Source organism: Belonocnema kinseyi, chromosome 7 (assembly GCF_010883055.1).
Source record: "Belonocnema kinseyi isolate 2016_QV_RU_SX_M_011 chromosome 7, B_treatae_v1, whole genome shotgun sequence".
Lineage (NCBI taxonomy): Eukaryota > Metazoa > Arthropoda > Insecta > Hymenoptera > Cynipidae > Belonocnema > Belonocnema kinseyi.
In genome coordinates, this window is record NC_046663.1 from 92,598,403 (window position 1) to 92,625,764 (window position 27,362).

The window sequence follows — 27,362 nt, forward strand, 5'->3', positions numbered from 1 at the left end:
TTGAATTTTGATTATAAATAACAATCAAACACCTATTATTCTTAGAAAAAAAATTCGAGTAAGTTGAAGAGATATTTAGAAGTTTTGAAAAAATTAAAAATTAATTTAAGATTTGAAATGATCTCAAATACACCAAACTCTCGCTTTCAGTCATCCCGTTCATGTTTCTAGCTTAAAATTGCTTAAAATTATGTACTTTTGACAATTTTTCAATTCATTGATTGATTCTTCAATTTAGACTATTTAGAGCATTGAGAATGATAACGTGGATTTATATTTTTAGAACTGAACCTAATCTTTAAACTTTACACGGAGAAAAATTCGGGATATTAATTCACGGCACTAGTTCTTGATTTACTTACGCTTTTGCCCGAGAACTAAGATCTCGGAACCCTTGCTTTTAAAGCATAGGTTTTGAAATTTCAGGAATTGAGCAACGCCCTTTGCTCTTGAATTCGATGCTTTTAGACCACAGAGTCCGAGACTTTAAATCACGCAAAAATTGTAGCTGTAACATCACGAGCTTCCGTGAATTAATCTCTTGAAATTTCTTTCCGTGTATAATTTATAAAAGTTTCAAAATTTTATTTTGGCAGTTTAACTATATTTCATTAAAAAAATTTTATTTGAAAATTGTTAGTAGCTTTTATTTTATAAGTATAAATTATTGAACATTTGAATACAAAACTTTTGAATTTCAGTTTTGAAAGTTAAAAATTCCAGAGTTCCACTTCAAGTGCTTTAATTTACAGCTCAGTTTTATTACCTCAAATAGAAACATTTTTGACTTAAAGTTTGATTTTTTTTATTTTGTTGGTCGTGAAAATTTTTTGCGAGCACGGAAAAACCCCGACATTTTTTTCTTTGGTTAAGATGGCCAAAAAGTCGAATTTTCAACGAACTTGTTCAATTTTTCATAAAAAAAACTAAATTTCAAAATAAAAAAGATGGATTTTCAACAAGATACATTAATTTTCTGAGAAATTATTAGATTTTTTGAATAAAAAAGATTAATATTCAACCAAAAATGTAATAGTTACATTTTCAGTAAAAAAATTCATATTCAACACAAAAGAAATAATTAGATAATTAAATTTTAATTTCGATATACATTTTTATCAAAAAAGATTAATTTTTTCCTGAAAATGGAATAGTTGCATTTTCAGATAAAAAAACAACAAAATTTCAAATAAAAAAATTGATTTTTAAGAAACTTAAAATTAAAAATAAATTAATATTCAACATAAAAGAAATGATTATTTAAGAAAATAATTAAATGTTCAACCAGAAAGAATGAGTTGTTGCTAAAATTGTTGACTTTTCTATCAAAAATGGAATAGTTATATTTTCAGTTGAAAAAACACATTTCCAAAAAACCAAAAATAATTCAAAAAAACTTTTGAAATTTTTAACCAAATACATGAATTTTCACGCCAAAAAGTATATTTTTAAGCAAAATAGTTCCAATTTCCATAAAAAGTTCAATTTAAAAAGATCTATTTTCAACAAAAATGGATGAGCTTTTAACAAAATTGTTTAATTTTCAATCAAATAATTAAATTTAAACCAAAAAATATGAATTTTTAATAATTATTCGTGAACTTTCTACCAAATAGTTGGATTTTTTAGCTAAAAAAGACAAATATCCAGCCAAAAACAGAATATTTACATTTTCAGTTAAAAAAACGAATTTTCAACTAAAAAAATAAATTTCTAAGAAATTATTGCAATTGTCAGACAAAGAGATGAATTTCAAACCCAAAAAGTATATTTCAAAGCGAAATAGTTCAATTTTCAATTAAAAAATAACAATTGTTAACAAAACTGGATGAGTTTTTAGCAAAATTATTGAATTTCCAATCAAATAATTAAATTCTGAAACAAAAAAGATGAATTTTCAACAAAATAAACGAATTTTTAAAGAAGCAGTTCTATTTTTTTAAATAAAAAATATTAATATTCAACCCAAAATGTGATGGTTACATTTTCAGATAAAAAAATAATATTCAAAATAAAAGAAATAATTTTGTAAGAAATAATTAAATTTTCAATCAGAAAGAATGAGTTGTTGCTCAAATTGGTGAATTTTGTATCAAAAACGAAAGTAATATTTTAAGTTGAAAATACAAATTTCCAAGAAACAAAAAAATGAATTTATATGAAATTATTGAAATTTTGAACCAAAGAGATGAATTTTGAAGCTAAAAGTATATTTTGAAACTAAATAGTTTAAACTTTCATTCAAATATACATTTTTAACCAAAAAGATGAATTTTTTCTTTCAAAAATGGAATAGTTTCATTTTCAGTTTAAAAAAATGAAATTTTAACTAAAAGAATGAATTTTTAAGAAACTTTTGAAAGTCTTCAACCAAAGAGATGAATCTTCAAGTCAAAAAGTATATTTTTAAGCTAAATAGTTATATTTTCCATGAAGATAGTTCAATTCTCTACTAGAAATACTAATTTCGAACAAAACTGGATAAGTTTTTAACAAAATTATTAAACTTTCAATCAAATAATTACATTTCGAAACAAAAAATATGAATTTTCTAAGAAATAGTTACACTTTTTAAATAACAAAGATTAATATTCAACCAAAAATATAATAGTTAAATTTTAATTTATATTATCAGTTGAAAAAACTAATTTCCAACAAGCAAAAAAATGAATTTATAAGAAACTATTGACATTTTCAAACAGAGATGAATTTTAAAACCAAAAAGTTTATTTTAAAACTAAACAGTTATAGTTTCCACATTAATAATTCTATTTTCTACTAAAAAAGATCAATTTTCAACAAAAATGAATGAGTTTCAAATTACTAAATTAATTGTAAAAAATGATTTAAATTTTCAAAAAAAAAAAAAAAGAAGAGATGAATTTTCAATAAATATACATGAATTGTCGACCAAACAGTTGGATTTTTTAAAACTAAAAAGAATAAATATACAACTAAAAATAGAATAGTTACATTTAAACGAATTTTCAAATATAAAAATTAATTTTTAAGAAAATATTAAAATTTTCCAACCAAGGAAATTATTTTCTAAGCCACAAAGTAGTACATTTTTTTAAAACTAAATAGTTCAATATTCTACTCAAAAATGACTACTGAAGAAAATATTTGCAAACCGGGAAATGACCTGGAATTTGTTCCTTCATTAAAACGGCTACCCTGTGATTGCAAGCGTAAAAACAAATCTGAAAAATTCCAGATTATCTAGTGAATTCTTGAATTCCTCAAAAACATACATTTAATTCTTTTCGGTATACTTTATTTATTAAATATAAATGAATTCTCCATTAAAGAAATACAATTAAAGTGAAGAATATAATCCTCTCAAACTTACTTATTAAAACTAAAGGATAAACTTACATAACAAATCTTTGAAAAAAAAAGAAAAAAGAAAAACACGTTTCTCCTCATTTGCACCTCCTACTCATCACCTAAAATTTCCTCATTCACCGGTTGCTCTAATTCATCCAGAAAGTTGAGCTTACATCTCTTTTGATGAGCAAACAAGCTTCCAGAATTACCATAGCCAATTCCACACATTTTACAAATATAGGGCTTTTCCCCCGTGTGCGTGTAAGTGTGTTCATTTAAATACTTCCGTCTTCTAAATGATTTTCCGCAGGTCTCACAATGATAGTGCGCCTCTCCCGTGTGCCTCAAGAGATGATTCGTCAGTCCATTCGTTGAAGCATAAATTGCCGGACACAAATGACACTTAAATTGTCTGTCCGCCGCGTGTCGCACTTCATGCTTCTTCCTATAAATTGGCATCGTGAACGTTTTATCGCAGAATTTGCACTTGTACGGCTTCACATCCATGTGCAGTTTCTGGTGATGCTTCAGGCCAGACTGCGACACAAAAGACTTGCTACAAACTTCGCACAAAAAGTTCTTTTCCGTATTAAATGGCTTTCCTCGGCCATGCAGCCGCAAATGCGAATTAAGCAGATATTCGTAAGCATATTTCAAACCACAGACGTCGCACTCGAACCTTTTAGTTTTGTCGTGCACCCGCAAGTGCCCGGTTAGTTTTTCTTCGGTTTTGAAAACTTTACCGCAGGTGTCGCAGGCATAAGTTTTTTTTGTCAGATGAAGATTGGCGTGTCTTTCCAAAAATTTCTTTGTCGTGAAAACTCGGGGACACATGTGACAGAGAAATAGTCCCTTATCTGCAGGATTTGTCCTCTTTCTCTCGATTATCACTTCATCTTTCACATCCACCTCGTCCTCCGCCTCCGTCTTCTCTTCCTCCATCGCCTCCTCCTCCTCCTCCTCCTCCTCCTCCTCCTCTTGCTGGTGAATTTCCTGCTCCTCGGAACTTTCGACTTCGTTTGCTTCTTCAGGCCGATCAGCTTCCGAGTTCTCTATATCATGACTGATTTCCTGAGCAAAAGACTCTAAGAAATAAGAGACCGCATTTTCATCGATATCCTCATTTTCTTCTTCGTTTATGTTACCTACTATGTCCATCTCTCTTTCGAGTTTATCAATCGACTCTTTGTCCTCTTTTATAGTTTCCGTCTTCAGTGGCTGCTGTATAGATATTACTTTTTTCGATCGATCGAAACATTGGACCTGAATCGCTTTATCCTGAAATTAAAATTGACCAAAATTAGAGTTGAGATTACAATTGAAGAAGTTTCCAGGTCAATGAAATTAAAAAATTCAAACTATAAAGCTAATAATATTCCATTTCAAGTAATAAAAACAGAGCTGCAAATCACTTTAGGCAATTTTAAGCTAGAAACACTAAAAATTGCACGATTATATTTTTTTCATTTATAAAATCAACACTTCTTAATTGAAAACTCTTCAGTTGAAAAGTGCTAGTAGCTTTCATTTTATACGCGTAAATTATTAAGCATTTGAATAAAAAAAAGTTCTCAGTCCAAAAACTTTTAAACATCAATTTTAAAAGCTTAAAATTCAAGAGTTCCACTTTGAGTGCTTTAAGTTGCAGCTCAGTTTTTATTACTACAAATAAAAAAAATTTTTGGTTTTAGAGTTCGATTTTTTTTATTTCTTTGACCGTGAAAATTATTTGCGATCCTGGAAACCACGGGGAAATGGCAGGGAAAAATTAAAACGGCCGAAATGTCAAGTTTTCAGCAAAATCGTTGAATTTTTAATAAAATAATTAAATTTGTAAGCAAAAAAGATGAATTTTATAACAAATGGTTAGAATTTTTAAATAAAAAAAATTAATAGTCAACCAAAAATGTATAATAGTTACATTTTCATTAAAAAAAAATTAATATTCAACACAAAAAAATAATTATTTAAGAAAATAATTACATTTCTTACCAAAAAGGATGACTTGTCGCCAAAATTATTGAATTTTTATTTAAATAATTAATTTTTCATTAAAATATACATTTTTGACCAAAAAGATTAATTTTCACCTAAAAATGGAATAGTTGACATTTAAAGTTTAAAAAAAAACCGAAATTTCAACTAAAAAAATTAATTTTTTAGAAACTTTTGAAATTTTCAACCGGACCTGAATTTTCAACCAAAAACGTATATTTTTAAACTAAATAGTTCAATTTACCATAAAAGTAGTTCAATTTTCTAATAAAAAATTCCAATTTTTAACAGAACTGGATGAGCTTTTATCAAAATTATTGAATTTTCAATCAAATAATTAAATTTTAAAACAAAAAGGATGAATTTTCTACGAAATGTTTAGATTTTTAAATTAAAAAAGATAAGTATTCAACCAAAAATGTAATGGTTACATTTTCAGTTAAATAAATAATTAATATTCAACACAAAAGAAAGAAATATTTAACATAATAATTAAATTTTTTAATAGAAAGAATGAGTTGTTGCCAAAATTATTGAATTCTATAAAAATGAAATAATAGTTTAATTTTCCACAACAATAGTTCAATTTTCGGCTAAAAAACATCAATTTTCAACAAAAATGAGTGAGTTTTTAAGAAAATCGTTAATTTTCAACAAAGAAAGATGAATTTTATAAATATGCATGAATTTGCTGCCAAATAGTTGGATTTTTTTAAACTAAAAAAGATAAACACCCAACCAAAAATATAATATTTACATTTCCAGTTAAAAAATAAATTCTCAACTAAAACATGAATTTTTTAAAAACTATTGAAAATAATGATGTTCCATTTGACGTAATAGAAACTGAGCTGCAAATCATTTTAAAGAATTTTAAGATAGAAACATTTAAAATTGAACTACTACATTTTTTCATTCATTAACTGAAAACTTCTTAAATTAGAAATTACATTATTTTCATTATTAATATTTTAAACATATAATGAACTTCTTTTAGAATGATTCGAAATGTTCCTAAAATTTGGTAGAAAAATCTTGTAAAATTAAAAAAATGTCCTTAAAATCTTCCAGATTCATTTTTGACAATTTGGGAAATTTTTAAAAATCTTTTTTAATATTATCTTCAAGTTGAATTTTCAAAATAAAAAATAATTTTTAATTTCCCTACGATTATTAAGAAAATGGGTTTTATTCTTTTGAAGCCTTTCAAAACTTCTAAATATCTCTTAAACTTATTTGAATTTTTCCTAACAATAATAGGTTATATAACAATATAATATAACAAAAAATATAATAACAATTTTACTTAAAAATTACAATTCTTGAAAAAGAAAAATTAAAATTGTTAGTTCAAAGTTTACTTATTTATTTAGTTTTGAGACCTTCAAATTGAAACAGTTTAATTTTTAATGTTAAAATTGGGAAATTCTTACATTTTGAACTGATTCCAATTCTTCTGGCATAATAAGTTATTCCCTTTTTAATCCTTATACTGCTATATAATTTAAAAAATCATTATAATTTATATTCACAATTGACCAACTGAAAACGTTTTTATCGAAAATTCTCGATTTAAAACGCTTTTAATTTGTCATTTTGAAGTCTTTCAAACTGTATTTTTAAATTATTTAAATGAAAAATGTTCTGAATTATATCAGAATGGAAAAAGATTCGAATAAATATTTTTTTAAACTGTTGAAATCAAATTTGTACTAATTTTTTTACCTAAACATTTTTCAAATTCCCTGTCAAGAAATAAATGTACTATTTCCCAAAATTCCCGGTCCATGCGGCCACCCTAAAAATTCAACTATATGTTGGGGTAAAAGTTCATTTTTTTTATTGAAAAGGCTACTATTATATTTTTGGTTCGAAATTCATCTCGTTCGGTAAAAAATTTAATTCTTTTATTGAAAACACCACTATATTGTTAAAAAGTTATCTTTTTATGAAAATTTCAGCTACTTTGTTAAAAATAAATTTTTTTCATTGAAGGTTTATCTCTATAGTGTGAAATGTAACTATTTCTATGCGAATTTTTTTGTTTTGGTTATAATATCAACTGTAACATGGCTCATTGAGAATTCATCTTTTATGGTCGAAAAATTGATTTTTTTATTTAAAGTTGATCTACTTTGTAAGAGAAAAAAATATTTTTTATTAAGGATTCATAATTACAGTTGAAAAATCAACTTGTATTTTAGTTTTAAAATTAAATAATTTAGTTAAAAATGCATGGATTTTGTTTAAATTTCATCTTTTTGGTAGAATATCAATCTTCTTGATCGAAAATTCATCTTCTTGGTTGAAAATCTAACAATTTTGTTGGTAATTATTTTTTTTTATCAGAAAAATTAACTATTCCATGTTGGTTGAAAATTTATCAATTATGTTAACATTTTTTTTGTCTTCAAAATTTTTATCTCAAAATTTAGCTTTCTAGATTTCGATGAAACTATATCCTGGATATTGAATAAGTTAAAAATTCAACTACTCGGTACAAAATTCTTTATTTTGTTGAAAATGTGTCTTATCGTCTTGAAAATTAAAATATTTGATTGAATTTTAATATTTTTTTGTTTGAGAATTCAAGAAATTGATTGAAAATACGTGTTGCATGCTAAAAATTCAACTATTTAGTTAGAAAGTCAACTATTTTGTTAAAAATTTAATTATTTTTGGAAAATTTAACTATTTTGTTAAAGGTATATTTTTGGTCGAAAAATCAGTAAGGTTTTTAAAAATTCATGCTTTTAGATTGAAAATTCATCTTTTATGGTAAAAAAGTCATCCTTCTTGATTTATTAACTGAACATTTTTTTAATTTAAATAAGCAAAACTGAACTTCAAATTTTAATACTTAAAGTGGAATTCTTTTAAATTTTAAAGCTTTAAAATTGAAGTTTGCAAAATTTGTAATTCAAAGGCTCAATGATTTACACTACTTTAACTATTTTCAATTTAACAATTTTAAATTAAATGTTTTTAATGTTCCTCTGAATTAAGAATTGTTAAAAATGGAACAATTAAAATTTTAACGTTCAAAGTTTGAATTAACACTCAGAAATTGTAAGGATGCAAGGTTAGTTCAAACAACTTAGTTTCTAATTATACAGTTTTTGATAGTTGATTTATAATTGCTCCTTTTTAAATGAAAAATCGAATATTTATAAATAATGAAAAATGGTTAAAAATGAATAAAAGCATTAAAACATGTATCAATTTATGTGAAGTTATTTTGAAAATCTGATGAAGTTTATATAGCTTCTTTTGAATTCAAACAGTTTATTTTTTAACGTTAAAATCTGTTAATTGTTTAACTTTGACCAAACTTAAAATTGCATTGGAAAATCAATTATTCTTCAATTTTTAATACCCAAAATACAGTTAATTTGTTAAAATCATTAATTAATTGATATTTACAGTTATTCAATTTAAAACGTTTTTTATTTAAAACATTTTATTTTAAAACGCTTTTATTTTTTCATTGTTTAACAAAAAGATGATCCGAGTTTTTTTTAAATCTTATAAATTCCCTATCTGAGAGCCAATTGGATTATTATTAATGTGATAAAACATTATTTTGCAATGGAAACCTGTTTACGAAAAAAATCGACTGTTAAAAATAATGTCTTATTGATTGAAATGATCATTAAATTTGTATATGAAATTACATTAATATTCATGTTTTACATTTTTTCTTAATAAAAAATTCGCTTGTTTTTGAATTTTTCAATAGTTAAAAATTTCAGAAAAAAAACGAATTTATGATTAGAAACACGTGTTAAAAATGTTATATTTACGTAATTTTACAAGAGAATTTAATAAATAAAGCTTAACATCCATACAATTTTTTGTAAACGGGTCGCCATTGGCCAACCGTATTCTTGAAATATAAAAATAGTCTAATGAATTAGGAAATTTAGGAGATTAACAAAAGTCCAAGTATTCTAATCATTTCCTTGTAAGTCTTTCAAACGTATTTACAATTTTTTAAATTGAAAACGCACGCTTGAAAATTTATCTTCTTTAGTTGAAAATTATATTTTTTTAACATCTATTTCATTGAAAATTCATCTTTCTCCATGAAATTTTTTTGTTTGTCGAAATATATTGTATATTGTACAAAAAAAGTGGAGTTTTCAATAAAAAACGATGAATTTTCAACAAAACAGTTAATTTTTCTAGCTATCAATTTGAATGTTTTCGAAAACATTTAACTTTTAAACCCGAAAAGATGAACTTTCAATAAGAAAGCTATCAAAATTAATCATCAAGAAAGATGAATTTTCAAACAAAAAAATTAATTTGTCACCAAAAAGATGAAATTGATAACCGAATAGTTCAACTTTGAAGCAAAAGAGGAATTTTCAAAATAAAACTTTAATTTCTACCCAAATATTTAACACTTTTAAATACGAAGATTAATTTTCAACCAAATGATCGAATTGTCAAACAACAAAGATAAAACCTTAAACAAAAAGAGTTACATTTCCAAGGTAATAATTTTATTTCAAACCAAAAAGACGAATCTTTTAGAAGACAGTTGAATTTCCTATCGAATAGGATTAATTTTTAACAAAAAAGATGACGTTTATACCAAGATGAATTTTCAACTCAAAAGGATGGATTTTATATCTAAAAAGAAGAATTTTTGTTATAAAAAGTTGAATTTTCAACAAAATAATGAAAATTTCCATCAAATAGTGGCATTTTTAACGAAAAGAGATGAATTCTGGACCAAAAATATGGCAGTAAGACTTATCAATTAAAAATAATTAACTTTTAACCACAAAAAATACATTTTCAATCAAAAGAAATGACTTTTTAACAAAGCAGTTAAATTTTCAACAAAATATAACAGTATACTGAACCTGACGTATAACAGTAGACTTTTGAAATAAAAAAAATTAGCTTTCAACCAAACACTACGAGTTTACAACCAAAAGATTATTTTCTGACCAAAAAGATTATATTCTTACCAAAAAGGTGAATTCTTAACTATATAGTTATATTTTGAACAAAATATTTAATATTTCAACCAAATAGTGGAATTTTTTACCAATAATAAATTCTAGTCCAAAAATATAATATTAAACTTTTTAATTAAAAATAATTAAGTTTCCATCATAAAAAATGAGTTTTCAACCAAAAAAGATAATTCTGTACCAAAGGTGTATGTTTAATACAAACGGATCTAGAAAAATGAATTTTTAAGAAAGCAGTAGAATTCTCGTAAAAAGAAAAAAAGACTTTTTAACAAAATAATTGAATTTTCAACCAAACAATTAAAATTCCAACCCAATAGTAGAATTTTACAGCCAAATGAGATCAATTCTGAACCCAAAATATAATTGTAGTCCTTTGAAATGAAAATAATTAACTTTCAACAAAATAGTAGAATTTTTAACTGAAATAAATTAACTTTGGACCAAACATATAATGGTAAATTTTTTAATAAAATTAGCTAAAAAAAAAGTTTTCAACAAATCAGTTGAATTTTCGAACAAAAAGATGACTTTTTAACAAAATCGAAGTTGAATGTTCAACAAAATAATGACATTTTTCCAAGAATAGGAATTTTGTTACTACATTCTGAACCAAAAATATAAAAATAGACGGATTTTCTATAGAAAAAGATGAATGTTTAAATAAAGTCAATTTTTCAGTCAAAAGTCGAATTTTTAACCAAAACAGCTATATTATGCTCCACACTAAAGCGGCAAAAAATTAAATTTTTTAATGATAAGAATTTTTAACATTTAAAATTTTAATTAAAAAATAATAATTACAAGAAATAATACGTACATTAAATAATTATAGAGAATTTCTCGAGCAATAAATTGAAAAGGGGGAATTAAGAAAAAGGCAACTCAGAAGAATAAGGGCGATTGTGAACCCTGTTATTGGATAAACAATTTATGATAATAATAGAATAAGAAGAAACCTTTCAGATCAGATTACTAATACTCACCTTTTGTTCAACAACAGATTTATCAGCTTCAGACGGGGGATCATTTTTTTCAGGTAGCTTATAATATTTTCGCAGTATGTTATCCGACTTTTGGCATTGATTTCTAAAATCCCAGGCTGCCAGCAACTTTATTCTGCAATCGTTGCAAATCCACTTTGGCATAGGATCTTCCTGAATCACCTAAAAATTATGCCAATTTATTAAGAAGCTGTCCATAAAATAGTGGAATAAATTCTTTTAAATATAATTAATGTAAATACCATATTGAATTCAATATGAAAAGCTTTAAATTCCTTAGATTTCAAACGGAAATACATGGCATGTTCAACAAAATAGCTGAATTTTTAATAAAAAATATGTTCTACTACGAGGTAAATTTTCAAGCCAAAAACACGAATTTTCAACAAACAACACATTTTTTTACAAATCAGTCGCTTTAATAACCAATTACTTTAACTTTTAAGCAAAAGAAGAATTTTCAACAAAATAGTTGAATTATTAACAAAATATATATGGTATAATTTTCAAACCAAAAGGACGAATTTTTTTTAAGACAGCTGCATTTTTAACCAGTTGAATTAAACAAAAGAAAAAATTTATTCTTAAGACGTTGAATTTTCAACCTAAAATATGAATTTTCCAACAAGAAGATTAAAGTTCTACCATAAAAGTCAAAGTATCAACAAAATACATCAATTTTCCACAAAATTGTCCAATTTTAAAACCAAAAAAATGAATGACCTTTAAAACCTTTTTTTCTGCATGAAAATATAATTTTTAGAACAAAGGTTAATTTTCTACCAGATACTTCAATTTTCATAAAAATAGTTTATTTCCCAAACAAAAATATGAATTTTAACAAAAAAGTTTTTCCAACCGAATAGTTTAATTTGATAACAAATTGTTGAATATTCAATCCAAACTATTAACTTTCAACTAAAATGATGACTTAAAAAAATGCGTTTTCAACAAAACATGTAATTGTTGATATTTCAACCAAAAAGACAAAATATCAATAAAATAGTTGAATTTTTGACAAAAAAAAAATTTTTTTTGATACAAAAATGCAATCGTCAAATTTTCAGTTTAAAGCATTAATTTACTACCAGGAAAAAACGAATTATCAATAAGTTGAATTCAATAACAAAATACGAATTTTTATTCAAGAAATTCTACTTTAAACTAAAAAATATGAATTTTTGACGAAATAGATAAACTTGTAACCTGAAAGATGAATTTTCCACCAATAATATTAACGTTCAACCAAAGAAGCCATTTTTTCAACAAAATTGTTGAATTTTGAAACCAAAACAGTTGAATTTTCTACACGTTTGATTTTCATAAAATACTAATAATAAATATTAGTTTCAACCAAAATGATGAATCTTCAATCAAAAATATGCATTTTAATCAAACATGTAGTAGTTGATATTTCAACAAAATAGTTGAATCATCAACCAAGCCAAATTAATTAATAACCAAATGGTTGTATTTTTAACAAAAATGATGAATGTTCAGCAAATAAAATTAATTTTCTAACAACAAAGATGAATTTGGAAACCAAGCAGATTAATTTTCTGTAAAATACATGAACTTTCAACTAGAAAAAATAAGTTTCAAATAAAAAATCAATTTTAAACCAAAAATAGAGTATATACATTTTTAGTCAAAACATTAATTCTAAATGATGAATCATAAATAAACAAATGGAATTTTCTACAAGAGTTCAGCATTCAACTCAACATGATTTTTCAATCAAGAATATTAATTTTCTGAAAATCTAATATTTGAATTTTCAAACAGAGAAGAATCTTTAAAAAAAATGAATTTTTCACAAAGTAATTCAATTTTCAACCAAGTAGTTGAATTTTTAATTATAAGGAATATGACGCTTTAACAGGGTGTCCAGCGATTCTTACGAACGAAATTTTTTTATTCGCCATCAATTTTTAAAGAATGCAGAACCATAAATAAATTATTAATTTTGAGCGAACATGAGTCGTTTTTGAAATCTTTGTTAATTCGCTGAAATCTCTTAAAGTATTTAAGGTCTTTGTGAAATCCTGAAATTTATGTGAAATATTTTAAAATATTTTTCAATGTTTGTAAAAATACTTGAAATCTTTAAAATCCTTGAAATATTTGTGAAAGCTTTCTTCAATCTTTGTTTGTAAAATCTTTTGCGTTCGCTAGAAATCTTTTCCAATTTTTTTAATTCCTTTGACATATTCCTTTGAAATATTTGTGAAATTTTTGGTATTCGTTTGAAATCATCAAAATATTTGAAATCGTTTAAAATCTTTCAAACTTTTAGAAATCTTACAAATCTGGTCTACTGTAGTAGTGTAGTATCCTTTTTCAAATCTTTGGAATTCTCATTCTCTTATGAAGTCTTTTGTATTCATTTAAAATCATTAAAATATTTTTAATCTATGAACAATATTTTTAAATCTTAGAAATCTGGTTTACTTTTTAATCTTTTGAAATTTTAGAAATATTCTGTACATGCCTTTTTCAAATCTTTGCAATCCTTGCTATTTTTAAAAAATGTTCGAAATCTTTACTTATCAAATCTTTTTTATTTGTTGAAATCATTGAACTATTTGAAATCTTAGCAAAATATTTTCAAATCCTCTCAAATGCTTTGACAACTTTTAAAATCGTTTCAAATCTTCGAAACGTTATAAAATCTTTGAAATCTGGCGTAGTGTACAATTTTTCAAATCTTTAAAATCTTTAATAAGTTTTTAAAGCTGTGTAAAATTTTTGTAAAATATTTAAAATTTGACGTATACGCCTTTTTTGGATGATTCAAAATCGTGAAATTCAAAATTCTTTTAAATATTTTTAAATCTTTGAAATATTTAGTTATGTTTTATAATCTAGTGTATCCTCAAAAACTGAATGGTGAAACCCTTGAAAACTGACCAAAAGATTTAAATTACTTTTCGCACTTAAATAAAATAACTGTTTTAAAAGAACCAAAAATTAATTCAAGGGTCTCGTGAAAAATTCAAGATTTCTAGGTTTTCAAGGTTCAAAAAAAAAATTGAAAGAGAATTCCAGGTATTCAAGGTCGCTGGACACCATGTTTAATAAAATAGTTGCATTTTTCAACAAAATAACTAAATTTTCAACCACAGCAGAATTTGTAATCAAACTAAAGAGTACTTTTTTGAGCTCAAATGGTAAAAAATTTAGGATAAATGCATATCACTTCAAAACAATTCAAGTTAAAATCAAAAGAATTTCAATGAATTGGAAAACATTTTTTAAATACAAAATTTTTGTTTGATTTCCATAACATTTGAATGAATTTAAAGGAATTTAAGATAAACGAGAAAAATTCTATAATATTCATAAAAATTCAAGGTGAATTAAAAAAATCAGATTAATAACAATTTAAAAATAAAATAAAAACTGAATTGAATTCAGTAAGATTAAGTCGAGCTTAGAAAAATTTAAGGAAATTCAAAAGAATTTGATTAAATGCCTGAGAATTCAAGGTGAGATTAAAAGAATTAAGGACTAATGAAATAAAAACTTTAGGAAAAAAAATTGGACTGAATTAAAACAAGTCCAAGTAATTTCCAAAGAATTTAAAAGAATACAGGGTGATTCCCGGAAAATATTGTAAAATCTCTTGAAATTTATGAAACCATACTCATTCCTAACCAAGAAATATAGATTAATGACTACAAAACAATTCAAGTTAAATTTAAATAAATTGAAATTTATTTAAAAACCATTCTTTGCAGTAAAATTTGAATGAATTTAGAGGAAACCAGGAAAGAATTCGATAAAATTCATAACGAATCAAACTGAATTTTAAAAAATCAATACGAATTTAAGGTGAGTTTTAAAGAATTCAAGATGAATTAAACCATTTTTTTTAATCCGTTGAATTGAGTAGAATTGAGTGAATTTAGAAGAATTAAAAAGAACTTAAAAGAATCCACGATAAATTAATAAGAATTCAATACGAATTCCAAATGAATTGCAAAAAATATTTTTAAATCTCGTGAAATCTTTGAAATTCTACAAAATCCCTCTCTTATGAATAAATTCCTTGAAATCCATTAAAATATTAAGCTCCTTTGGAATTGTTTAAATCTCTTGAAAATGCCTTGGAACCTTTTAAAATACCCTAAAATATTTTAGTCTTTGACATTCCTTCAAACTATTGATATAAATACAAATTTCCTGGGGAAATTCTAAAATGTCCTAAAATATTTCAAATCCTTTAAAATCGTTTGGTATCCCTTGCATTTTTTGTAAAGCTCTAGAAAATAACAAGGAATTTAAAAGAATTTAAATGGATTCAGGATAAATTAGTAAGAATTGTTGTTGAATTCCAAAAACTGATTTAAAAAGTCTTCAAATCTTTGACACCCTACGAAATACCTCACTTCTCTTCAATACATTTTTTAAAATTCACTAAAAGATTATAAAATGGGCTATGTCTAGGCGTCCAGAATTCGGGACGAATGGACCACTTGTCTCGAAACGGCTATTCGTCCAGAATTATGGATTATTCGCCTACACACCTCGGATGGCTATTCGTCCAGAAATTATCAGCGAAAAAATACTTCATTTGACTTAAAACATTGTGTAAAATCATTTTATAAGATCGATTAAAATCTTAAGATATTTGAGGTTATGTTTATTGTCAGTAACTCCGAAGGCTCCAAAGCAAAGTTACCGAAGAGGGTCAACTTTTATCAGTGTCACATGGGTATTTCATGCTGTGACGTCAGCTAGCAAGATGTCAAATTAATATTTCTCATTTTTTGATCAAGTAGATCATTTTTTTATAGGGGGTGCTGGGAAAGTGGTTCAAGATGTGATAAATCACTCTTCCATCGCCAATTGCTATAACGTATTTCTTTCAAGCGGGAGCTGTAAAAGGGGTTCAAGATGTGTCCAGTAGCTCTTTTGTGACCATTCGCTAAAAACTAATTTTTTTAAAGGGGAACTGGAAAAGAGGTTCGAGATTTGACTAATCACTCTTCTGTACAAGGCTCTAAAACCTATTTTTAAAAAGAAAGAGCTGGAAAAGGGGTTTGAGATGTGACCAATAACTCTTTTGTGATCATTCGCTAAAAAATAACTTTTTAAAGGGGTAACTGGAAAAGGGGTTCGAGATTGGACCAATCACTCTTCTGTGACCAGTCGCTAAAAGGTATTTTTTTAAAGGGTGAGCTGAAAAAGGGGTTTCAGATGTGACAAATCACTTTTCTGTAATCAGTCGCTATAACTAATTTTTTTAAAAGGGGAGCTAGAGAAGGGGTTCGAGATGTCACAAATACCTCTTCTGTGACCAGTCGCTAAAACTTATTTTTTTAAATGTTGAGCTGGAAAAGGGGTTTGTGATTTGATCAATCACTCTTCAGTGAACAGTTCCTAAAAAGTAACTTTTTAAAAGGGGAACTGGAAAAGGGGTTCGAGATGTGAGCAATCTTTCTTCTGTAACCAGTCACTATAACTAATTTTTTTAAACTGAAGCTGGAAAAGGGGTTCGAGATGCGACCGATCACTTTTCTGTGATCAGTTGCTAAAACCTATTTTTTGTAGGGGGAGCTGGAAAAGGGGTTCAAAATTTGATCAATCACTCTTCCGTGACCAATTGCTATAACGTATATTTTTTAATAGGAAGTTGGAAAAGGGGTTCGAGGTGTGACCAATCACTCTTTTGTGACCAGCCACTAAAACGTAATTTTGTAAAGGGAGAGCTGGAAAGGGGTTCAAAATGTGACCAATGACTTCTGTAACCAGTAACTAAAACGTATTTTTTTAAGGGGGAGCTGGAAAAGGGGTTCGATATGTGACCAATCACTCTTCTGTGTCTAGTCGCTGAAACGTAATTTTGTAAAGGGGGAGCTGGAAAAGGAGTTCGAAATGTGACCAATGACACTTCTGGGACTAGTCGCTAAAACGTATTTTTTTATCGGTTTTTAACGTCTTTAAACATTGCTCCCTGATCTATCGGACAATTGAAAATACTTTTCACCAAACTCTGTATGGCCTATAGCGAATATTTCAAACTTGAGTTTTTTGAAAAAAGCGAAAAAATTTACAATTTTTGTTCACCCCTTGTTAATGCGTTTGTTGCTCTTGATTGTATGCCAATTTACACATTAATATTCCTAATTTTTTGATAAAATAGTAAAATTTAGTTAAATTAAAAAAGATTATTCCGGAAAAAAGGTTCCTTGATGTCAAAATTTGCCGGATTGAGATATTTAAGTCCGGAAAAAATATCGGATATGTATACACAACGATAATTTAAATAAAAGTAAATATTCTATTCTTGCAAAATTTCTGGACGAATAGCTGTTCGCTGTGGGCAGGCTATTTGTCCAGAATTCTTGTCGAATAGACACTCCGTATAAAATGCCATGAAATACTATGATATTTTCAGAAATCCTGGAAAACTAATTAAAATAACTTGAGAGCTACAAAAGAAACCTTATAATCATTGAAATCATCGGTTGATTGATAAAATCCCTTGGAATCTTCTACATCCATTTAAATTAATTCAAATAATGAATTTTACCAAATATTTTGAAACTTTTTGAAAATTCCTTAGAATTCTTTTAAATACTCTAAAATATTAAAAATTCCTTCGGATTATTTAAATCTATTAAAAATATTCCAGAATCTGTAAAAATACTCTGAAATATTTCAAAAAAATTACTAATAGTAACTGTATGACAGCCCTGAATACTTTTTACAGTTACTTCTTACAGAAATTTCCTGATGTGCTACTTTTTTCCAAATCCCTGACTCTCGGAACCACATCTTAAAAATAGGGTACCATAGGGACCAAATATTGAAAATAGGGTCACTTTTTGGAAAATTGACAAACTTTGTCAAAAATTATTATCAGGAAACGTTATAAATATAATCAGACTTTTTAACATTATTTCCACTGCCCCCCCCCCCCCCAGAAATTTTAAACGTAGTTTATAAATACCCCTTAAGTCATCGATGAAAGTTTTTGCTAATGTCTCAATAAAATTAGATGAAAATAAAATGTCCTTAAAGAAATTCACACAAACCTCAAGAGTGCAGCAGATCTTCAAAAAATTGACCAACTGTGGTTTCGTGCGATCTCCCCAACAGAGAGGAGTCAAATTATCCTTGTATTTGAGGCACAATCTGCAGATACGATCAGAGATTTTGACCGATTTGGTCTGATTATTCGGAGGGCTAATTCTTTTTAATGTAATGATAGGACTCTGGTACTTATTAACGTAAGCATGATCGTCATCGGCATTCTCAACTTTGGGAGTTAGACTTGCCTCAGGTATAATTTTTCTCTTCGCTACATATCTTTTTATGGGAGTATTCATCCACTGAGGAGTATCTTGTGACGGAGACGCATCCATCGTTTCCTCTTTGATAAAACTGGTTGACACTTTTGTCGGTGAAGATGCGTTTGAGACCTTGCTGAATCGACCGATATTTTTTCCACGTGCACCTGGAGTAAGATTGTGTAGAACAATATTCTGTGCCTTTTTCAGAGGGATTACTTTCTGGATTTTAGAACCTGATGCCAAACTCTGCACGTTGGTAATGACGAAATTTGGCACTTTCATTGACCCATTTGCAAAGGTCATTAATGTTGAACCTTCGGGAAATTTTTGAACCGTTTCAGAGTTTTCATTCTGAGAAATCACGACTTTCATATCTGTTTGATTTTCACTATTTACTTGTGAATTTTCGGAGATGGACTTCACCTGTTTTGGACTTTGAGCGGTGACCCATACGGTTTTTGGACTTTCAGTGTCCTTTTTCAGAGAATTTCGTGTCGGCATTTTTAATTAAAAGAGTGTAAACTTCTTATTAGTGATTTAGTATTAAAAAATATTGGAGTCTTCAGAAGCCCCATGCATTATTCTGAATTCATGGTCATTTATCAGACCTATTTAAGGTTCTTTTTGTCATAAGCTGTAAAGGAAATATGTAACGTTAACTTGTAGAAAGATTTGGTACTGAATTCAGAAAACAATTAATCACAAATTAAAAAAATAACAAAAAAGGAAGAAGACAATAGTTTTTAAGGGTGATAAGCAAAAAGTTAATATAATGTCCATGGAATATTATACGCTTGTGTTTGCAGAAATAATTTTCATAATTACAAGGTTTTACTTAGAATATTTTAAAAAAATAATATCCTATGTGTAACTTTTTTTTGACATTACTTCGCATCAAAATAAAATTCTATTATATATTATTCGATATATATATTAATGTGATTTTTCACGAAAATAGGATAAAAGACTTGTTAAAATTGAATTAACGTAGACAATTGGGAATTGTTAAACTGCGATACGCCATCTGGTGGCAAAATCAGAACTAGAAAGAGTAGGTACGATTTTTAAAAGATGAATTTTAATTTGTGTATAAAATTGTTTTTACGACTTTTTTTGTGAAGTTTGAAGTATTTATTACGAACTTAAAATAAGTTTCCATCGAAAGCAAAATGTTTCCATATGGAATTTACATCTTAGCATTGAAAAAAACATATTGTACTATTTATTGTGATTTTTAACAAATTATAAACTTAAATTAACTCATTTCGAAGCAAAAATTAACCAAAAATAAGTTTTTATTAATTTATACATGAACTATTTGCGATCTAAAAAATCTGACCTGAAAGTTAGGTTAGAATTCGTATTTGAATGTCAATTCATATTCTTTGAATAATGGGAATCAAATTTGTCGCTGAATCAATTAAATAAAGTTCATTTAAGCATATAAAGAATTGAAACTTACATGTCAAAGTACAATTCAATTTTAGTATTTAATAATAGTTTTGATCTTGGTAAAACAATAATAAAAACACTTTTATGCTCAAATTAAAACGCATCTTTAAAATGCTACCTACTCTTTCTAGTTCCCGCTTTTGGCACCAGATGGCGAAATGGTCGACCACTATTCCAAATAGAATGAATTTAATTTGAAATCATTTAAATTCCTCATATTTCAAGTAGAAATTTATTCCATTTTTAACCCGAATACATGAATTTTGAAGAATGAAGATTAATTTTGTACAAAAAAATTCAACAAAATACGTCTATTTTCAACCAGTTAGTTGGATTTTGAACTAAGAAAGATAAATTTTCAACCAAAAATGCAATAGTTCAATTTTGAGTCGAATTGCATAATTGCAAAAATTGCTGAAAACTCAACCAAGAGAGATGGATTTACAAACAAGAACCAATTTTCCACAAAACAATTGAATTCTAAGTCCAAAAATATAAACTTTCATTAAAGTGATTAATTTTTAACCAAATAGTTGAATTTTCTCCGAAATTTCAAACATAAAAAGACGATTTTTCTACAAAGTCGCTGAATTTTCAATAAAAAATAGGAAATTTTAACAATAACGTTAATTTTCAACTAAATGATTTAATACCAAACAAAAAATTATATTTTTCAATCGAAAAATATGAATTTTTGATTCAAAAGGATGAATTTTCTATCCAAAAAGACAAATGTTCAACAAAGGAGCTAAATGTCAACAACAAAAAGTTCAATTTTTAATTTAATATTTCAATTTTCTAAGAAACTGTTAAACTTTCAAGTCAAAAAGATGATTTTTCCACACGCAGTGAATTTCATGCCCAAAAATATGAATTTTCAACCGAAATTTCATTTTCAACCAAATAGTTCAATTGTCAACAAAATGGTTGAATTTTCAGCCCAAAAAGACGGATTTTCAACAAAAACTTAGAATTTCCAATCCAAAAGGATAACTTTTTTTGAAAAATTGCTGAATTTTTAACCAAATTATAATAATTTTTAAACAAAACAGAGGAAATTTTAACAAAAAATTTAATTATAAACTTTTAAACCTAAGAAGATAAATTTTCAACACAATAGTTAATTTTCAACGATAAAAGATGATTTTTCTATTCAGAAAGAAGAATTTTCAACAAAGCAGCTAAATTTGTATAAAAAAATAAATTTTGAAGAAAATTGTATAATATCCAACAAATTGCATTTTTAATAAAATAGTTCAATTTTTAACCATATAGTTGAAGTTTCAACCTACAAAGATGAATTTTTAAGTAAGTTGTAGAGTTTTTTAAAAGAAAAATTAAACTTTAACCAAAAACAGTTTAATTTTAGCCGAGAAATAGGATTTTGTAACCAAATGACGACATTTTTAAACAAACAGGTGAATTTTCAATCAGAAAGGATGAATTTTTTATAAAAGAATCATCAATTTTTAACAAAAAATGTTCATACGGCCACACAATAATTATTTGTAACGCATACAAATATGAAATTTTTAAAATAAAAATTAAGTTAAGTAATTAACTTCAATAGTAAACATCTGGCCAACATAAGTATTATTAAGATAATTATGACATTTTCTTTTTTTAATCAAAACAAATATTATATACAAACTAATTGCGCGAAAAAAGAATTTTATCCTAGTAATTGATTTATTTATCAGTATGATTATGACGAATAATGAAAACACTGAAATTATCATTTTCATATTTCAAGTCTCGAGAAGCAGGTGTAATTCTTATTTTGATGTTTATCTGGAATGTTTTTTGTTATCCAATTCAAAATCTAATACAATTTATGATTTTTATTGAGAAGTGTTTTATATATAGTTTCTAAATTTTTGACGGTGGAATTTCTAACTGGGTTTGCATAAAAAACATACACGTGTATATAAAAAATAAATATTGTTAATAGATTGAATGCATGCGATAGTGTATTTTATAAGTTGCTCAGAAACATTAAATTAATATTGACAATATTAAAAAAAAAACACATAACCTCAAAACTGATATGAGTAGCTGAAAAGAATTTGCCGTAATAAATATTTATTATAATAGCAAACACATATACTTTTATCTTGAAAATAATCACCTTTTACATTGAAAAAGTAGAAAATTCGTACATCTGCTTTGAAAACACCGAAAATGGAGCGTATATAGAGAAACCTTAATGTGTCAACTGTAACACACCTTCTGTGTTTCGATTGAAGCACATCGCTAACGAGAAATAATATTTTTAAGCTCTTTTAGACTTTTAAACCATAACTGTTTGACACTGCATACAGAATAAACAAAGGGTATTTTTGCAAAAACATTGATGAATGATATTTTTTCTTTCTTTATTTTTTTTAATCACGACGCGGTGTATGTAGTGCAGGCTTACGGCGTTTACGCGGTTGGATGGCTTGGTTATCACCATTATCACTTATTGGTTATGCAGTTTATCATATCGATAAGAGAGGCCAATAAAATGGGAGCTTAGTTTGCGAGTCGCTAGATGGCTCTAGCTGCCTTAGTCTAAGTTCCGCGAAAATTCAAACTTAATCAATAAAGAATTGCTTTTTTAGTACAAATTAATAATGAAGTTTGTTAGTTTATTCATAAAACAAAGTAAAAATGTCAGTTATTCAGTTTGAACATGAAAAATTTAATATTTCATATACACTCAGATTTTCTTGCGTGGTTTAGAATTTCGCAAATTCAACCATTTTGTTGAAAATTCGTCTTTTTTGGTTGACTTTAATTGTTTTTTTATTAATAATTAACATATTTTTTTCGTTAAAAATTCAACTATTAGGTTGATAGTTGAAATATTTTATTAAAAATTTATTTTATTGCGAAAAGATTTTTCTTTTTGGTTGCATATTTATTCGGTGAAAAATTATTTTTTTTTAATATGAAAAATCATCTATTATATTTTAACTCAAAAATGAATATTTTTATTTTAAAATTCAACTAGTTTGTTAAAACTTCGTCTTTTTTGGTTGAATTTTTACGCTTTTCAATAAAAAATGTTTTATGTTCAAAACATCAAATCAACTAGTTTTTAACCTTTTTGGTTAAAAATTCAACTACTTGGTTGGAAGTTGAACAATTTTTCCATATGATCATTTTTTTAAAGATCCATCTCTTTGTTTAAAATGAGACTATTTTTTTGAACATTCGTATTTTACTTAGTTAAAAAATAATTTTCATTCTTTTAAAGATTAATTTCTTTGGTTGAAAATCCAACTATGTTGTTGAAAATTGTTTGATTTAATTAAACAATAACTCTTTTATCTAAAAATTCTAATATTTTATTTAGAATTTTTCTCTTTTTGTCCAAAATTAATCTTCTTTGTTAAAAATTACCTTTTTTAAGTTGAGAAATCATTTCTCTGGTTGAATAAATATTTTTATTGAAACTAGTTTTTTTCTCGTTTAAAAATTGATCTCTTTTACTTGAAAATTCAATTCTGTGAATGAAAATTCATCGTTTTTGGCAGAAAATTAATCCCATTGTTTGAAATTTTCCCATTTTTTTTAATTTTAATATTTTGTTGAAACATAATTATATTCTTGGCTAACAATTATTAATTTTTTTAAACTAAAGATTGATCTATTTTAGTTGTAAATTCAACTATATCAATCATGTCTATAAAAATAATTTCTTAGGTTGAACATGTAACTATTTCGTTGAAAAGTAGTTCTTTGGTTGAAAATCAATTTTTTTAACTAAAAATTTAACTATTTTATTTTTTGTTGAAAATTAATCTTCCTTACTTGAAAATAATTTCTTTAGTTTATAAATTGTTTGAAAAATTGATTCTTTTTATTGAAAATTAATTTTTTAACCTAAAAATTGAGCTCTCCGTTTTTGGCGGAGTTTTTTTTTACTTGACAATTCAATTCTATGATTGAAATTTAATTATTGGATTGAAAAATTTTTTTTTGTTGAAATTTTTTTTCAAACTGTAAATGTAGCTATTCGATTTTTAGTTAAAATCTACTTATTAGTAAATTCCTATATTTTGTTGAAAATGCAGTTTTCTAGAAGAAAATTAATCTTCTGGTTGAAGAATTAATCTTTTTCAGTAGAAAATTAATTTCTTCCTTTGAAGAGTTTTTCGAAAAATCGATTCTTTTTGTAGAAAATAAAATTTTTTCATCTGAAAATTAAACTGGCTCATTTTTGTAGAAATGTTTTCTTTTTTCTTTACAATTCATTTCTATAGTATAAAAATTATCTATTCGATGTAAAAAAAATATAATAAGAAATGAATTGTAGACAATAAAGTCATATTTATGAAAAACTAATTAATTCGAAATTTAAATATTTTTTATAAATAACCGATCAACTTTTACAATCAATTGACATAAAAAAAGTAATTTTTCATTTATCTAATTTTAATTTTCGCGGATTTTTGGCTAAAACAGCTAGCGCTACCTAGAAGATAGAAATAAAATTACGCCCTCTAATTTTTTTCCTGGAGGCCTATAAGGAGAAACATAACCCAACTTCCATAATCGCAAGATTTTTGTCAAAGATTTCACCGATTTCAACCAAAAATCTTAATTAATCGTCATTATGTCAGCATGGAGGCAAGCAGGTCTTAAGTAAGTGATATTTTGGATTAATCCATATTAAATGAATGGAAATCTTGAAAGTCTCATCTGTTTTCCGCTGTTTTTCGCGAGTTTTGTATTGATCTCACGAGAAGTTACATAATCTAATAAAAACGTTTAATTCCAATAGTTTCGCATTACCAATAATTTCCAAATAATTGCAGCATTGTAAAATTTCTTTATTTAATCAAAGTTTATAATTTCTGAAAGGGTTTTCATTCAATGTCGAAGTTATTCGTAATTTTCGGAAACGGTTTTGTTCATAAATATCACTGAAATGTGTCATTGTTTTCTAATTTTTCAATTAGTAATACATTAGCTTGTATTTCAGGTTGATAGTAAGTTTATATTGATTAATTGTTTAATATTTATCATTTTGAATAATTTTCTAACCTCTAAAGTATTATCGCATGCTCCAAAGGTGATTAGACATATCGAAAAATGTTATATATTGTTAATAAATTCTACTATTATATAATTTTTCATCCTTTTTTTTTTTAGTTAGAAAAGTAAATTTATATTGAAAATGTCAATTTAGAATGCTTTGTAGTGCATTCGTGTTAGCTGAAATAAGCTGAAATTCTTTTGAGGTCGGGACAAAGCTGGAAAATGTAACTATGCTGTTTGTTGAAAAGTTGTCTTTTTTAGTTTGAAAATTAAACCTCTTGGTTGAAAATTCATGTATTTTTATTGAAATTTTGTCTCTTTTGTTCAAAAATTAATCCTAAAGGTTGAAAGTAATTTGGCTGAAAATCGAAGTGTTTTAACTAGTTTTATTTTGCTTAAGGGCATGTGATACTCACAGTTTCCCCGGCTTTTTTCCACAAAAATTAAAATTTTTTAAAACTGAATTCGGAGATGCTATAAAATATCATAACGGACGTCCCCGGACTCTTTTTTGAGGGATAATAACAAAAAATTTATTCTGCTAAATAAAAATTTTATGCATATGCATTCTTTTGAGGTTACGTCGTTTTTCATCTCTGCCTTTCCGATAATCTGGAAATTATTTATGAAATAAACTTTTTTGATTGCCTGCAAACAAGGTTAGTTCCGGGAGATTAGTTACTATGTTTATTTGTAAGTCCGAAGTTTTCGGCCAAAAATATTGTGTAGTTTGGAAGTAACGCTCGGGTGAATTGTAACACACATTACCTCGAAATATCCACGCACGTTGTTAGAATAATCAAAAATTTTTTGATACAAAAAAAAACACAAAAAAAGTGTGTGGGGACGCTCGTTAGCATGTTCGCTATCATTTCCCAGATTTTGAAGCCAAAATATTTCTTATCCTAGGAAAAAAGCCGGGGAATCTAATACTGAAAAAATCGATACTATTTTGCTAAATTAAAAGTATTTTGAATTAACCTACAGCAAAAGTGTGTGGGGACATCCGTTAGCATGTTCGCTATCATTTCCAAAATTTTTAAGACAAAATATTTATTATTCTAGAAAAAAAGCCGAGGGAACCTAAAACTGGTAAAATCGACCATTTTCTAAGTATCACATGCCCTTAAATTAATTTAAATTCCTAACTTTTCAATTAAAAATATTGCATTTTCAACCAGATAAATTAATTTTTAACAAAATAGTTGAATATACAACAAAAAAGATTAATTAATTTTTACCAGAAAAATACGATTTTTTAAACTAAAATACATAAATTCTCAACCAAATAGATCAATTTTAAACCAGATAGTTAAATTTTGAATTAGAAAAGATCAGTTTGAAATGAAAAATGGAATAGTTACATTTTTAGTTAAAAAAATTAATTTGCTACAAAAAAACTACAAATTTCCAACCAATGTGAAGTAGGTTAATTGAATTTTAAACCAAAAAGATAAACTTGTAACTAAAATGAGGAATCTTTAACTGGAAGAATTTTCAACCAAAAAAATTAATTTTCAACCAAAAAGCTTAATTTCTACCAAACAAGACCAATTTTCAACAAAGGACAAACATTTTCAACTAAAAAAGATAAATTGTAAAACAAAAGTTGAATAGTTAAATTTTTAATAAAAAAATATATATTCAACCAAAGAGATGAATTTTTAACTAAAATGATAGAATATTGAACTCGAATAGTTACATTTTGACTTTTAAAAAAACATCAAGAAAAAATCTCATTTTCAAGAATAAAATGAAAAAAAATAGCTACACTTTCAAACAAGGTGATGAATTTTCAACTAAAATAATGAATGTTCAACTGGAATAGTTAAATTTTAAGCAAAAAGGTGAATCTTCAACTAGAAAGTCTCATTTTCAATTAAAAATATTAATTTCTATCAAAAATACTAATTTTAAACTAAAAAAGGTAATAAAAAATAAACATAAAAATACATTAAATATGAATAAAAAAATTAATCTTCAACTAAAGAGATAAATTTTCAACTACCATGATGGAATATTCATTTGGAATACTTGCATTAATAGTTTAAAAAAAATAACTTTCAACAGAATATTACAAATTTCAAATAGAATAGGTAAATTTTCAATAAAAAAAAACTAAATTTCAGGTAAAGAAAAAACGAAATTTCAACAAAATAGCTCACTTTTCAACCAAAGAGATGCATTTTCAATTAAAATGATTAATCTTCAACAAAAAACGTTGTTTAACAAAATGAATTTAACTGCTGAATTTCTAACCAAGA

At 26.0% G+C, this 27,362-nt stretch overlaps 2 protein-coding genes across 3 annotated transcripts in view; one reads left to right on the forward strand and one right to left on the reverse strand.

Moving 5' to 3' along the window:
• Positions 1-3,270: 3,270 nt before the first annotated feature.
• LOC117177146 (zinc finger and SCAN domain-containing protein 12-like) lies at positions 3,271-22,490 on the reverse strand. Its single transcript, XM_033367647.1, has 4 exons — positions 22,199-22,490; positions 18,361-19,252; positions 11,300-11,479; positions 3,271-4,608 (listed from the first exon to the last, which is right to left on the reverse strand). Exons 2-4 carry the CDS (start codon positions 19,117-19,119, stop codon positions 3,439-3,441), a joined length of 2,109 nt encoding a protein of 702 aa, XP_033223538.1. The 5' UTR covers positions 19,120-19,252; positions 22,199-22,490; the 3' UTR covers positions 3,271-3,438.
• A 2,080-nt stretch (positions 22,491-24,570) lies between these two features.
• LOC117176757 (protein stunted-like) overlaps positions 24,571-27,362 on the forward strand; it is a 4,206-nt gene continuing 1,414 nt past the window's right edge. For both annotated transcript variants that reach the window (XM_033367042.1, XM_033367043.1), the window contains exon 1: positions 24,571-24,702. In XM_033367042.1, the coding sequence (XP_033222933.1) occupies positions 24,674-24,702 (29 nt within the window). In that variant the 5' untranslated portion in view covers positions 24,571-24,673. The remainder of the gene's footprint in view (positions 24,703-27,362) is intronic.